Here is a 12,005-nt window from a genome sequence, read left to right as displayed (position 1 = left end):
TACTTCGTTTCAGCTGAGCTCCGAGCGCAGCAAAGGGATTGTGGACGGTCCACCACTTATGGTGAATTCACCTGGTAGATCTGGCGCGCTCAAAACCCGCTCCTTTTGGGGCGCGCATCTTCACCTCGCGGATTCGGATCAAGTTGGCCATCTTCAGCTCGCAGATTTGTGGCAGCGCGAGCTCCGTGGAGCGCGTCAAAGAGCGGCGAAACCGCTCCGTGGAATTCGGGCGAGCTCTCCGGAAATCGGCTGGTGCTCGGTTGCAGCGCGCTACGTCACTTCCTTTCTCGGCGCCTGCTCGGCAGGAGTGGATCGCGCTGTTGTGCGAAATGGCGTCGAAGGTGGGACCGGACTTGCGTGCGTCGGTGCTCCTGCTATGTGAAAGCGATGATTCAGAGAGCTCAGACAGTTCAAGTTCGAGCTCAAGCAGCAGTTCAAGTTCGAGCTCGGGCAGCAGCTCCGGCGAATCGCGTTCGCGGCTACTTTGCGAACGAAAGTTCACGGAGCTCTTTGGACCTCGTAACAAGAGACCCAAGATCGAGGATTACATCGAGCGAACGGTTCACGTCTACTGGGACGAGGAGGTAAGCGATACGTCTCGTACTTCGTCTCATATCTGTTCGGTTCAGCATGCGTAAGCAAAGAAAACCTTTGCTTCCAGTTCCGTCGGAACTTTCGCATCTCGAGGCGAACAGCCTACAAGCTGATCGACGAGTTTGCGGCGTCTCCTATGTACCCCGCTGCCGATCACGGAGGATCGCCAGCGAAGAGCGCAGAGGAGCACCTGCTGTCATTTCTCTGGTGAGTACTTGACTCTGGTTCTCCGTGTTCACTCCCATCGATTTTTGTTTTCATTCTATGTACACAACTCAGGTACGCGGCTAACAAAGCATGCATCAGAGACGTTGCCGGACGTTTCAACCTGGGTGAGAGCACGCTTCACGGCATGATGGATCGAGTTCTGGATTTCGTCCTGAGCATCGGACCGCGCCTCATCAAGTTCCCCGAGGATCTGGAGCGCCTGTCAAGAGACTTTGAAGAGGTTTGTACCGTGATTCAATCATTCTAGTTGTATCTCCTCAAAAAGGCTGTGCAGTGTGCACTACCGCACGAATTTCGTGAGGAGGCTGATATATGATATATTTGTAGCCTTGTGCTACAAATATATTAAATATGAGTTAGGGGTAGGTGGCGCAAGGTGCCGCCCATTACAAAGGGTATAGTCATTACCATCCATCCATCCATGAGATGTCTTGAAAGGACCAACAGTATCTAACCACACCGTGTAAATTGGAGAGCGACCTTCATCGGTTGCAGCAGTCGAAGTGGCGCTGCAGATGACATCTTCATACGTTGGCGATTATTGCAATGCATGGCAAAGTTCTTTGCGTTCGGCCAAAAGTACTTTGTGCAAGTCTCGTCAGAAAGAGCACAGTTAACCATAGGCATAGTAATAGACGGATAAAACAACACTCCATAAACAGAGGCCAAACAGGTAGTGCTGGTGATCATCGCACCTCAACAGTAGGGAGCTTACAGGAACTTTTAATTGGGTATACTAGCTTTGAAAACGAGCATGTGTCTCTGCGGTCGCCAATCACTGAATGGTCTCTGCACCTTCACCTAAATGTGGTACTAAAAACAGCAAAAATATTAGCAACCATTTGCAAAGTAACTAGGAAAAACTTCTTTCCGTGGCATCACTCCAACAGGCTCCCAGAAGGCCGCTTGCGAGACTTATTGTTGCTAATAGGAGTCTTATAGGCAGCCGGCAATGGCCAGGCGGCGCCACGATAGTACTGCATTCAGCGCCACAAGCGGAGGTGCCTCTGTTAATGGGGCGGCCTATCTGCCCGCCAGGCCGTTGCGAGCGGCAGCGACCCCGATTTCAGCAGTCCCCGTGTGCACCTGCGTGCGTCCCTGGTTTTTTTCATGCGGTTTTTTAAGACCATCGGGAGTCTTGATAGGTTCAAGTGTTTAGAGAATATTCTAGAGTCGTCATCTGGACACCAGTTCGAGTTGTCTTCACTACTTGTGGCCGCCCGATCGGTCTGTGCTTCGCTCGTCTCCCAGGAAGTGACACAATACAACGAGAAGGCAGCGAATAGGTTTATTGTACATCCCGGTTGCCCATCTTCGAGAGCCGGCAGTCCGGACCTGCCGACCCTAGTTGTCGCCCGTCGTTCAGAACTCTGTCGGAGCCCGTGTCCAGGCCTGCGGATCGTCCTTCCCACGCCAGTGCTGCGTAGGCTAGCTGTTCCGCGCTATCACAGTCAGAGTCTCGCTGCGGAACCACTACGGGATCGTCATAGCCCAGGCCGGTATGGCCAGGGCTCGCCGCTTCCGCCAGTCCTGACCCGCACTTTGCTGGTGGAATGCCCCCGGGAATCGCCATGGGCCAGACCAGCCAAAACGGCTCTATCGTTCCTGCCCAGTCCCAGCCTCGTGCAGCACGCTCTTCCTCTTTCCTCGCCAACTGGCCCCGCTCGCGCCTCGCTGGGCCGTCCTCTCCTCCCGACGGCCACACAGACTAGAATAAAATTTGGAACTCAGCATGCTACATAACCGCATGCACATCGCAAAGCCTGGTGTAAAAAGGCGACAGGCAACAAAGTATGTGAAAGGATATTTACGCTTCGCACGAGCTTTTTCCAAACAAAAACATTACCAGCCTGCTTTCTGCACGCCGTCACATTTGTTACTAGACTCAGCATTAAATTTGGTTGCTGAAACAAACAAAACTTTGTGCTACGAAAATCCACTCTCGCAGGTTTGGAAGGTTTTGGTTGCGACCACGTGTGCCGAACGGCATTAGGGGTGCCGGAACGGGCCGACGGGCCTTTCGCTTGAAGACCTGATCGCCCGATTCTCGACGTCACAGCAAAGCAACAATCGGCCTGATTGTTCCTATCGTATTTCCCTATGTGGCTGTCAAAGCAACTCGTAATACAACTTTTAATATGTTATTTTGACGAGTAGTCTGCAAAACGAGTTCGTCCGACCACTTTCCGAGCCTGCACATATATTTTCGTTCACGTCCCCCCCCAAGAGTTTCTGTAAAATTCACTTACTTGATGCGTCGCACTGCAGTAATCCACTTCTGCCGCCGTGTCGCTTTCGCTTCCCAAGATCTCGAAGGGAAGCGGTGAAGTTTGACGCTTGAGTCACCTTCGCGACTGTGGCCGTCTTTCACGCAGCAGTAGCAACGTTTATTTTTTGGGGGAACTATAAGAGTAGGCGAGATGTTACAGGAACCCGGTGAGGTCGTAGAGACGTGAAGTTGGGACTTACTTTTACGAAAAACGGTTTGAAAAAAAAGCTCACGCCGACCCGGAATGCAACGTTCACACGTGGTTTCTGGATGCGCCCGCCCGCTGGACCCGCGACCCGCGCGGGCCTGGCCTACCCAGTTCCTTTATTTTGCAGCCGCTAGATGGCGCAACGTGCAGCGCCAAACTGCATTGCAGGTTGCCTATACCCGAGATATGAGCCTAGTGAATTTTGGGAAGGCGAGAGAGCAGATGGGCAAGGAAATCATGGAATTATTCACCATGAGAGCAATTGACAATAATGTATCCGCACCATCGCTGTTCCTGTCTAAAGATGGGACTCCGAAGCTTGCATGGCTGCAAATCAGCTTCCAGCTGATTAAATAGCTTTTTCTGGCTCAATATTTTCTTTCTGATTTTGATTTTTGTAGTTCGCACTTTCCTCGTCCCTTTCACACTTTTTTTTTTGGTTCAGTTTGACCACGAAGAATGCTTATAAATTCACTCATGCAGCTGCTAGTTAAAAGATGTGTTCGTCATCCCACTTGCCGAGTTTGTTTTAATTCTTTTGTTGTCAGTAACTTACTAGACACCGAGGATATAACAGTGGAACAATTTAAACCAAATTTGACGCTAACCGTCATTCTGTTTCGTTTGACAAAACATCTCAGAACACCGAGAGAAACTTTTGTCTACCTTTCTTGCTGCAGGTATCCGGTGTCCCTGGCACAATTGGGTGCATCGATGGGTCATACATCGCCATTGAGTGCCCAGCCAAAAAGATCCGGTCAACTTACGTCAACCGGCATGGTTACCCGTCGTTGACACTCCAGGCAATCTGTGACCGCCACAAGCGGTTCCTGGATGTAACTACTGGACACCCAAGCAAGGTCCATGATGCCAGGGTGTATCGAACATCAAGCATTGCAGACAAGCTACCAGAGATCTGCCGCAGGAGCCAGTACCACATCCTCGGCGATGCGGCGTATCCTTTGAGAGAATATATGCTAACTCCCTTCCGGGATTATGGTCGCCTGACCGCAAAGCAGAGGAATTTCAATCTGAAATTCTCGGGCACTCGTGTGCTAATAGAGAACTCTTTCGCTGACCTAAAAAAGCGTTTTAGGCAGCTAAAGCTCCTCGAATTCATCACTGTGGACCACTCAGCAAAGTTCATTATTGCTTGTTGCGTCCTCCACAACCTCTGCATTGAGGCCGGAGAGCATAGCGTTGTGGAGGACCCCGAAGACGGGGAGGCTAGACGCCCAGACACTGACTCCCTGGAGGAGTTTGGGCCCATGACGGCCACAGATTCCATCCTCCGCAGACTTGGAGAGGAGAAGAGGGATAGGGTCATTGCCCAAATGGGGCTGAGATGAGTCGCCATCCGGAGACGGAAACTCGCAAGCTTATTTTCACAACCTCATTGGAGGCCTGTAGAATGTAGGCCTTGGGGACAAGGGGCGTCTGCCCGAGTTCTTGCTCTTTCCCTCCCCATCAATGTGGCATAACATTCCCTTCAAATCTTTTTTTTTTTTTGTGATAGTTTTTTTTTGCTCTGGCGAGGCCCCATTTCGTAGACAGGCAGTGGCCTTGGTAACAGGTAGTGGAGTTTGTAGCATGACCCCTTCCCCCCCCCCCCCCCCCCCAACGTTAGCAACACTACAGTACGAGAGCGAGCTTGCGCCAACCAGCGAGCCATGGGATTTGGGCTTTTGATGAAGACTGTCGATAGACAGGTTAAGGAGTGCATATTCAGATTCAACCATAGAGTACCGGTTCACTGTACCATGACAATGCGAAGAGTGATCCACAATATACATTCACAATGTGACTGTGGTGTGTATATATTTAACATTACTTCACCATGTCACCATTCCCGTGCGGACCTGGGATGAGTCTTCTACTTGTTCTTGTTTCTTCTGATGACCGCTTTGGTTTTGCGTGAAATATTTTATTTTTTATTTGTCCAAATTTTGTCTCGTCTTGCCGTTCAGACTATTATTTTCATAGCAACAAAGGGCTGTGACAAGCGTTGATGTTGCTTGTGCTTCCGATTTTATCGCAGTTCTCCCCTGCAGATCTGAAATGAGTCTTCTGCTGTGCTTTAGACCATGTTCTTGTTTCGTTCTCATGACAATTTTGTTTTGTGTGAAATATATTCATCCTTGACTGTCCATATTTTTACGTCTCTTCTTGCCGTTTAAACTGTAACTTTTTAAAAAGCAACTGAGAGCTGGTAAGTGTTACTGTTGTTTCTGCGTCTAATTTTATCGCAATTTTATTTTAACCGTATTGCTATTTTTAGGTTGCTCTGCGTTTTAGTCATGGAACATGTTTGCTGCCGTATTTTTTTAGCTTGGCAAATGTACTCTGCGTGCTGCTCTGAACGTTACAGGGGATGGGGGCCCGTCAGGCAGAAATGCCTTTTGCCCTGCCTCCCCCTACCCGGCATTGCCGGTGAAAATCCAAATAAAAATGAAATGAACTTTCAATAGACATTTCTGCTTCCAGTAAATATATTCCTGTATTTGTGTGTTATGTTTGCAAATGCTCTCTTTTCGTTGTGTTTTATTCGCAGTATTTAAGCTGCCGTTGCCATGGTCATAGAATTTGTATGCTCGAATACTTTTTAAGGTAAGTTTACCTAACCATCTTTTGAAGTATCCACTTCAGATTAGAAGGAAGGCCCACTTGCAAATTATGAATTTATTGCATTCATGTCAAGAATACTATTGTAAAAAAAATTCTTTCAATCCTGTTTCGTCTCAGGCTGGGTCACAAGCATGGCGAGAAGCCGCATTTTCTCTCGGTGCATTTCTTGTCGTTCCAGCCGCATCTCTTCCTTTAGCTTCCTTTTGGCTGCACACTTCTCTTCCTTTATCATCCTTTTGGCTGCATGCCTTTCTTCCTTCAACTCGTCCTGTCGTGCTTTTCGTACTGCTCTTGCTTCCTCAAGCTTCGCCATCTCAGTGAAGAACTCCTTCATATGCTCCATGCGTGCAGAGTTCACCCTTCCTGAACGATGACGGGTGCCTGCACTGCTGGCTGGTTGGGACGACTCCTCTGAGCTTGTAGAGGATGTGCTGGCTACGGCACTGTCGGCTGGTGTTGGTATTGCTTCTGCTGCAGCTGCTTCTGCTGCAGCTGCTTCTGCTGCAGCTGCTGCGGCCGCCCTTGCTTGACTGCTTGGCATAGCCTTCTTGTGCGTTGCCCCATGCACGTCCCTGATGACCTCCGGCTCGATACTGTCATCCATCATGCTGATTCTATCCAGTTCATCCTCGTAAGGAACGTCGACAGGTCCCACACCGGAACGGCCGTTGTAGTTGACTGCTTGTCGCTTCCGCTTTTGTATCGTTTTCAGCCTTGTACTACACTGCTCTGGCGTTTTTTGTGATTTAAGTATGGTCTGTAGGTCTTCAGAGATTCTAATAAATACAGATTTTTTGTTTTTAAATTTTTTTAGTGGTCCAATTTGGGGAAAGTAACGTTCGTAGTAATCAAGCAGCAGCTTCGTTTCGCCAGGTGTCCACTCAGCATCTGAAAGAGGAACATTGAATCATTTACTGTAATACTTAGGGCTTGTCGTTGATGTTAGTTTTTAATGAAGCGAAACACTTTTAGGCACTACTTACTCAATGATCGGACTCGAATATAGAACGCTTGGTGCCGTTTGCTTATTTGGATGTGTGAATATGTACAGACGCCGCGGCAACATGAGCCGACAGCCAAGTGCCACCAGCCTAACGCAACTCAAGATATCCACATGCCATTTTTATTGGTCCTGCCTGAACTCTTTTTGTGCCAGCTCATATTGCCACCCCTCCACATTCCCCGTTCATGCAACATGCAAGCCCTGAATAAAAAGTTGAAATGAGGACATCATAGTGAGATCTGGCTTTCTTAGGGAAAAGTAGATTTTTGAATTAGAATCTGGACATAGCTTTTTATGCCAACATGGCCCCAAAGAATCAATCTCCCCAATGTTCTGCCCCCTTTCTCTAGCCAAGCGGGGAAAAAAAGAGTGTAGAATGACATCACTTACAGCCAGCGTTCTTTGTTTTCTTGGGGGCTACCTGGACTTCCTCCGTTGAAGGCGCTTCCACGGGAGGAGGCATTTGGCCTGTAAGGTTATTCACAGCATTGTCAAATCACCATTTTAACACAGGCTCCCAAGAACAAATTTCCACTGAATATTTTGAGCAAGCACTGCTTGTCACGAGCAACACCAGCCCGGCTTAAAAGTTCGCCAAGGTTTGTCATGGTATTTTCATTGAGTGCAGCAGGTGTGGCAGCATCTGAATGAGGGAGATGCATCGGTTTATAAATTTGATCAAAGATTTTACCACCGAGTAACCGAAGCAGGGACCATAATAGCGAGTACCAGAGAGGAACACCCAGAGCATTTCCCTGAATCATCAACTGGATGCAGGTTGGAGATTGATCACGCTCAATTATGTTTTGATATTCGCAGATCGATAATGCTGAACGGTTTCGGTTCCGGTGACCGAGTCACTCTGGACCACAAGTTACTGTAGCTGTGCATGTAGGAATGTATACATCTATGCGACTGGCCTTAGGATGTTATTGCAGCAAGGCTCATATGGGGTCTAATGAGCAGTGAAGTTTTTCAAGGTGTCTTGAAGTGATGCATTTACTATGTGACAATTTCATGGATGTACATTATGGGAATAAAATGTAATAACGGGGAAAGGAAAGTGGTTTACACGGCTACTGTAAGAGGCCGGGTGCAACCCTTTCAATCACATGCTTGGCTAAGCTTTCAGGTCTTTTGTGTTTCTAATCCCAATTTAGGTATGTTATTTGAAGAATAGAAAAGTAAAATAGTAATAACTAAAACAATGGTGTCCTCAAGAACACGCAGTGCAGGAGTCGTTGCTGACAACAGTGGTCTGCTAAAAATGGTCTGCTTTTTGAGCCCAAAACGCACACTCTAAACTTTCACTGCTTTCATTTTATTTGGCCTATTACGCGGTCCATTTTACGACAGGAAGACCCGCGGTCATCCTCGAGCTCCTTGCTCAAGCAGCAGAGCCAAACACAGCACCATCCTGCAGGTGAACAAGTCTCAAAATTAAGCATGCACTATGGTTGGCCACACGTGCTGAAAGCCCGAGCTCATGAAGCGTTCGTTCGCGCAGAGAGGGCGCCGGTCAAGGCTGCCGCCTCGCGCTAGTACGGCCTCTACGGTTAGTCGGCACTAAGGTAAAACGAAGTAGAGCTTCTGCTGCAGCACATCCTAAGGTGAACTCGAGCATAATAACGTGAGCATGTCGTTTAGTGGTCGCGAAACGCGCGCTCGTGCGCAGAAAGCACTTTGTGTTTCGCCCGAAAGTCATCCGCCGACCTCGGAGCACGGACCTCTGCCAACTCACCGTTGCCGTATCCAGCTGCCTCACGTCCTCCGAGGAGGGACAGCAGCAGTTGGCGCACGGCCGGATCTGACAGCTGAGCGGGATCAGCCATGCTGTCGCTTGCAGAAGGGATAAGCGCGGGAATCGTGCACGGGAGACGGGAGGGTCGGGAGGAAGACTGCTAGAGGCTCACGGGAAGAGCGTCCTTCCGTTTCCGTCGGTTGGGCGTTGGGCCGCTCCAAATCCGCGCCCGCATCTTCACCTGGTGGATCCAGAGCGTGGCGAAAGGAGCGGGTTTTCTCCTCCCTCGCAGATTTTAGAAATCGATCCAGATCTACCAGCTGAATTCACCATTAGAAAAGAGCGTTCGTCCGCTTCAAGATGTGATTCGCAAAAGTAAAATTTCAGAAATACCTTGTTTGTATGCAACCATTGCTCAGCTTTCTAGTTGTGTCCAACTAAGAACCAATTATAAAAAAAAAAATAAAAGCAGTTTACAGCTTCCTGTAATGCCGAATTACAGCGCAGCTCTTGAGGAGGAGGAGGAAAGGGTACTGAGGGAGGGTTAATTACACCCCTCCTCTATTCTCTTCACCACGTCATCCTGCCTGCTAGTCCTCACGCCGAGCGGCGTCGCCGTCGCCGTCATCGGCTTCCCCATGAGGTCACGTGACCCTCGTGACCTCACGGTTGTCACGTAACTTCATGGGGTCAAGTGACGTCACCGGGGTCGCGTGACTTCACGGGGGTCACGTGACCTGACGGAGGTCACGTGACGTCACGTGACGTCACCGGGGTCATGTGACCTCACGGGGGTCACCTCACCTCACGGGGGTCATGTGACGTCACCGGGGTCATCGTAATGTCGTCATCGGCATTGCCATCGTCATTGTGACGACGTCATCAGACCGTAACCAGTGACGTCATCACGTATACGTCCCCGTGATGACGTCACTATGATGATGTCACACGTAACGTGACTGATGACGTCATCAGCGGCGTCATCACAATGACGTCATCGCCCTAATGACGTCATCAGTGACGTCACCAGTGGCGTCACGCATCCCATGATGCACCGCGCGGTTACGCCGACGCTGCTCAAGCCGGAGACGGGCGCCTAAGAGCTACGCTCTAAAATTAATGGAATAAATGACGTTCCACGTTCTTAAAAAATGCTTACCTGCTGGCAACACTGAGGTGACTGCACTTCTTTTTCAGTTTTTTCGTGTGATTTCGTGTTCTCAACACCAAATTGCTGGACATCCTTTGGTTTTCTGTTTTCCTAATTTCCACCGAGAACGCAAGATAAGAAGAAAGGCACGTTTGGGCGTCCGGCGCGATATCGTGATGATTTTGCACTCTACTTCGTCAGGAGTCTCAAACCGCGCCGTACCGCGAAGTTGTTCAACGAACATCGGAGCTTACAGACGTTGGGATATGGACGAAAGGTTCATCCGGCGACGGCGCGAAACTCCCTGCGATAAAAAAGTGGCGAAATCGGGTGCCAAGGCGGCGGTCAGAGGCAAAAACCTTGCGGTGCCGGTGGAGCGCCGAGAAAGCGCGTACTTCAGTGCGACCGGAAGGACGCGGCATGCTTCTGTTGCTGTTATGCGCTCGCAGAAAGAGCGCGTTTCTTCCGTGGGCTCCGGACGGCACCGCGGCAGAGAGGAAGGCCCGACTGGGCATCGAACATGACCAACTTCCGTGTTCCAGCTCTGGCCTTCTTCTCCCGACAGTGCGACGGCTCTCCGTGAAGGCAAGCAGCCACTGCAATGAACGCCAAAGGACGCGAAATTACATTTTTAATTATGTGACGGACGATGCCGTCGATACTCCCGTATCAGACGAAATGTCTCTCTTCGAATACTCTGCACTTTTGCGCAGATTCCGCACGGAGTGATATGCGAAGTGCAGGCGGAAGTCGCGTCCTATCGCCGGCATTTCATTGGCCTTGGCCATACGCAACTTTGGCCACGCTCGGAGCTGCGCTGAAACGAAGTATGGGGTTCGCTGCGAATTCATTTTTCGGCGTATTGTTTGTTTGGGGATCAGCTGATCAATCAACTTTATTTGGTTAATCTCTTGAGTTGATACGTCCCATTATAGAGGGCTTGGAACCAAACATACCTCCTCTCCTGGAGTGCGCCTCGCAAGCTGTATACGTTGCGGCCCCTGGCGTAGACGGTTCTATTTAACCGATTGCCCACCCGCTTTTTATACTAAGTAACTATCAGAGGTTTGTGGTCGCGGGTATAGGGTCTGTGGGAACGTAAGAACTGTAATAGACGTTCTGTTTTCAAAAATCAAAGTTCAAAATGGCGTAACTTGGTGCTCACCGTTAACCTGTGCCAACCGAACCTTGTTCTGGCGTCACAAAAGAAGTGAAGCACTTTCCAACGCCTCGTTCTTTTTTTTAGGATTGAATCGCACAATTCGAAGCTCCGTCTCGTGCCCAATGCACCTCGAACCATTAGCCATTCACGGTGCGTTGTTTATTTTTTGACTGAGCCGTTTCAGCAGTGCTTATGGTGCAAAACACAATGTATACGTTGTCAGAATACCGCCTCCTCGACTGCAGGAAAGAAGACAAAAATGATTATTTATTTTTTATCTAGTAACTTTGAAGACTAAGCAAGACTATATGGTAAGAATGTACTATAATAGTATTGGTTTTAGGCTTAAGGTTTGTAGTTTTCGCTACACTCTAAGGTATCTGGGTGTTTACTCTCCCGCAGTGCCCTTGGGAAAGCCAATCCCTTTAATCTATGGAGAGGGGTGAGAAAATGGCGCAGCTGAAAGTATATTTAGGCCTAAAAAGGCAGTCTGCGCTGTTAAACTGATCATGACGTAAGCATGTCAAACTCGATGCTTAGAATCGCAGCGCACATTTTTTTTTCCAATTTATACTTGTTCTTTTTTTTTTTTTTACAAAAAAAAAATAAAGTTTTGAGCATTGTTCATACGCCGCGTGAAGTAGTTGGTATGTGATTTGGTTGTCGGATTAAAATGCAGTGCTTCTTTGGCGTTTGAGGCGTGCACGCCTTGAAGAAATAACATATCTAATCACAAATGTTCCCACATCAAAATTTTCTCTAAATCTAAATCGTATATAAATAAACGGGGAAATTAGTAAAGCTCCGCAAGGAGCCGCCCTTTTTTTTTACAGTGGTTCTTGAGGTTAAAACGAGTATAAACATAATTTTGACCTTGTCATTCGCCGACGTCCCTCCGTAGATTGCTGCCATGCAACCAAGCCCGAGTGCTTAGCCGCAATGTAGACTAACTGGGTATTTTAGCGCGTCTATATATAAAATCTTCATCAGTAATGCTTAGGGCTATCGTTAACGCGGACGCCATA

General features: G+C 48.8%; 2 protein-coding genes across 3 annotated transcripts; one reads left to right on the top strand and one right to left on the bottom strand.

Annotated features, from left to right (window-relative positions):
* Positions 1-310: 310 nt before the first annotated feature.
* Positions 311-4,907, top strand: LOC120850060 (putative nuclease HARBI1). Of its 2 annotated transcripts, XM_042291250.1 has the most exons (5): positions 313-383; positions 420-584; positions 662-801; positions 874-1,042; positions 3,980-4,907. In XM_042291250.1, exons 1-5 carry the CDS (start codon positions 330-332, stop codon positions 4,646-4,648), a joined length of 1,197 nt encoding a protein of 398 aa, XP_042147184.1. In that variant the 5' UTR covers positions 313-329; the 3' UTR covers positions 4,649-4,907. The 2 variants fall into 2 exon arrangements, with proteins under 2 accessions (XP_042147183.1, XP_042147184.1); XM_042291249.1 differs by having other exon boundaries at positions 311-584.
* A 1,103-nt stretch (positions 4,908-6,010) lies between these two features.
* Positions 6,011-8,993, bottom strand: LOC120850059. Its single transcript, XM_040222397.2, has 3 exons — positions 8,669-8,993; positions 7,318-7,395; positions 6,011-6,812 (listed from the first exon to the last, which is right to left on the bottom strand). The coding sequence occupies exons 1-3, from the start codon at positions 8,757-8,759 to the stop codon at positions 6,022-6,024; spliced, it is 960 nt and encodes a 319-aa protein (XP_040078331.2). The 5' UTR covers positions 8,760-8,993; the 3' UTR covers positions 6,011-6,021.
* Positions 8,994-12,005: the final 3,012 nt, after the last annotated feature.

Source organism: Ixodes scapularis, unplaced genomic scaffold (genome assembly GCF_016920785.2).
Source record: "Ixodes scapularis isolate PalLabHiFi unplaced genomic scaffold, ASM1692078v2 PGA_scaffold2__306_contigs__length_199485367, whole genome shotgun sequence".
NCBI lineage: Eukaryota > Metazoa > Arthropoda > Arachnida > Ixodida > Ixodidae > Ixodes > Ixodes scapularis.
This window is presented reverse-complemented; position numbering and strand designations above follow the sequence as displayed.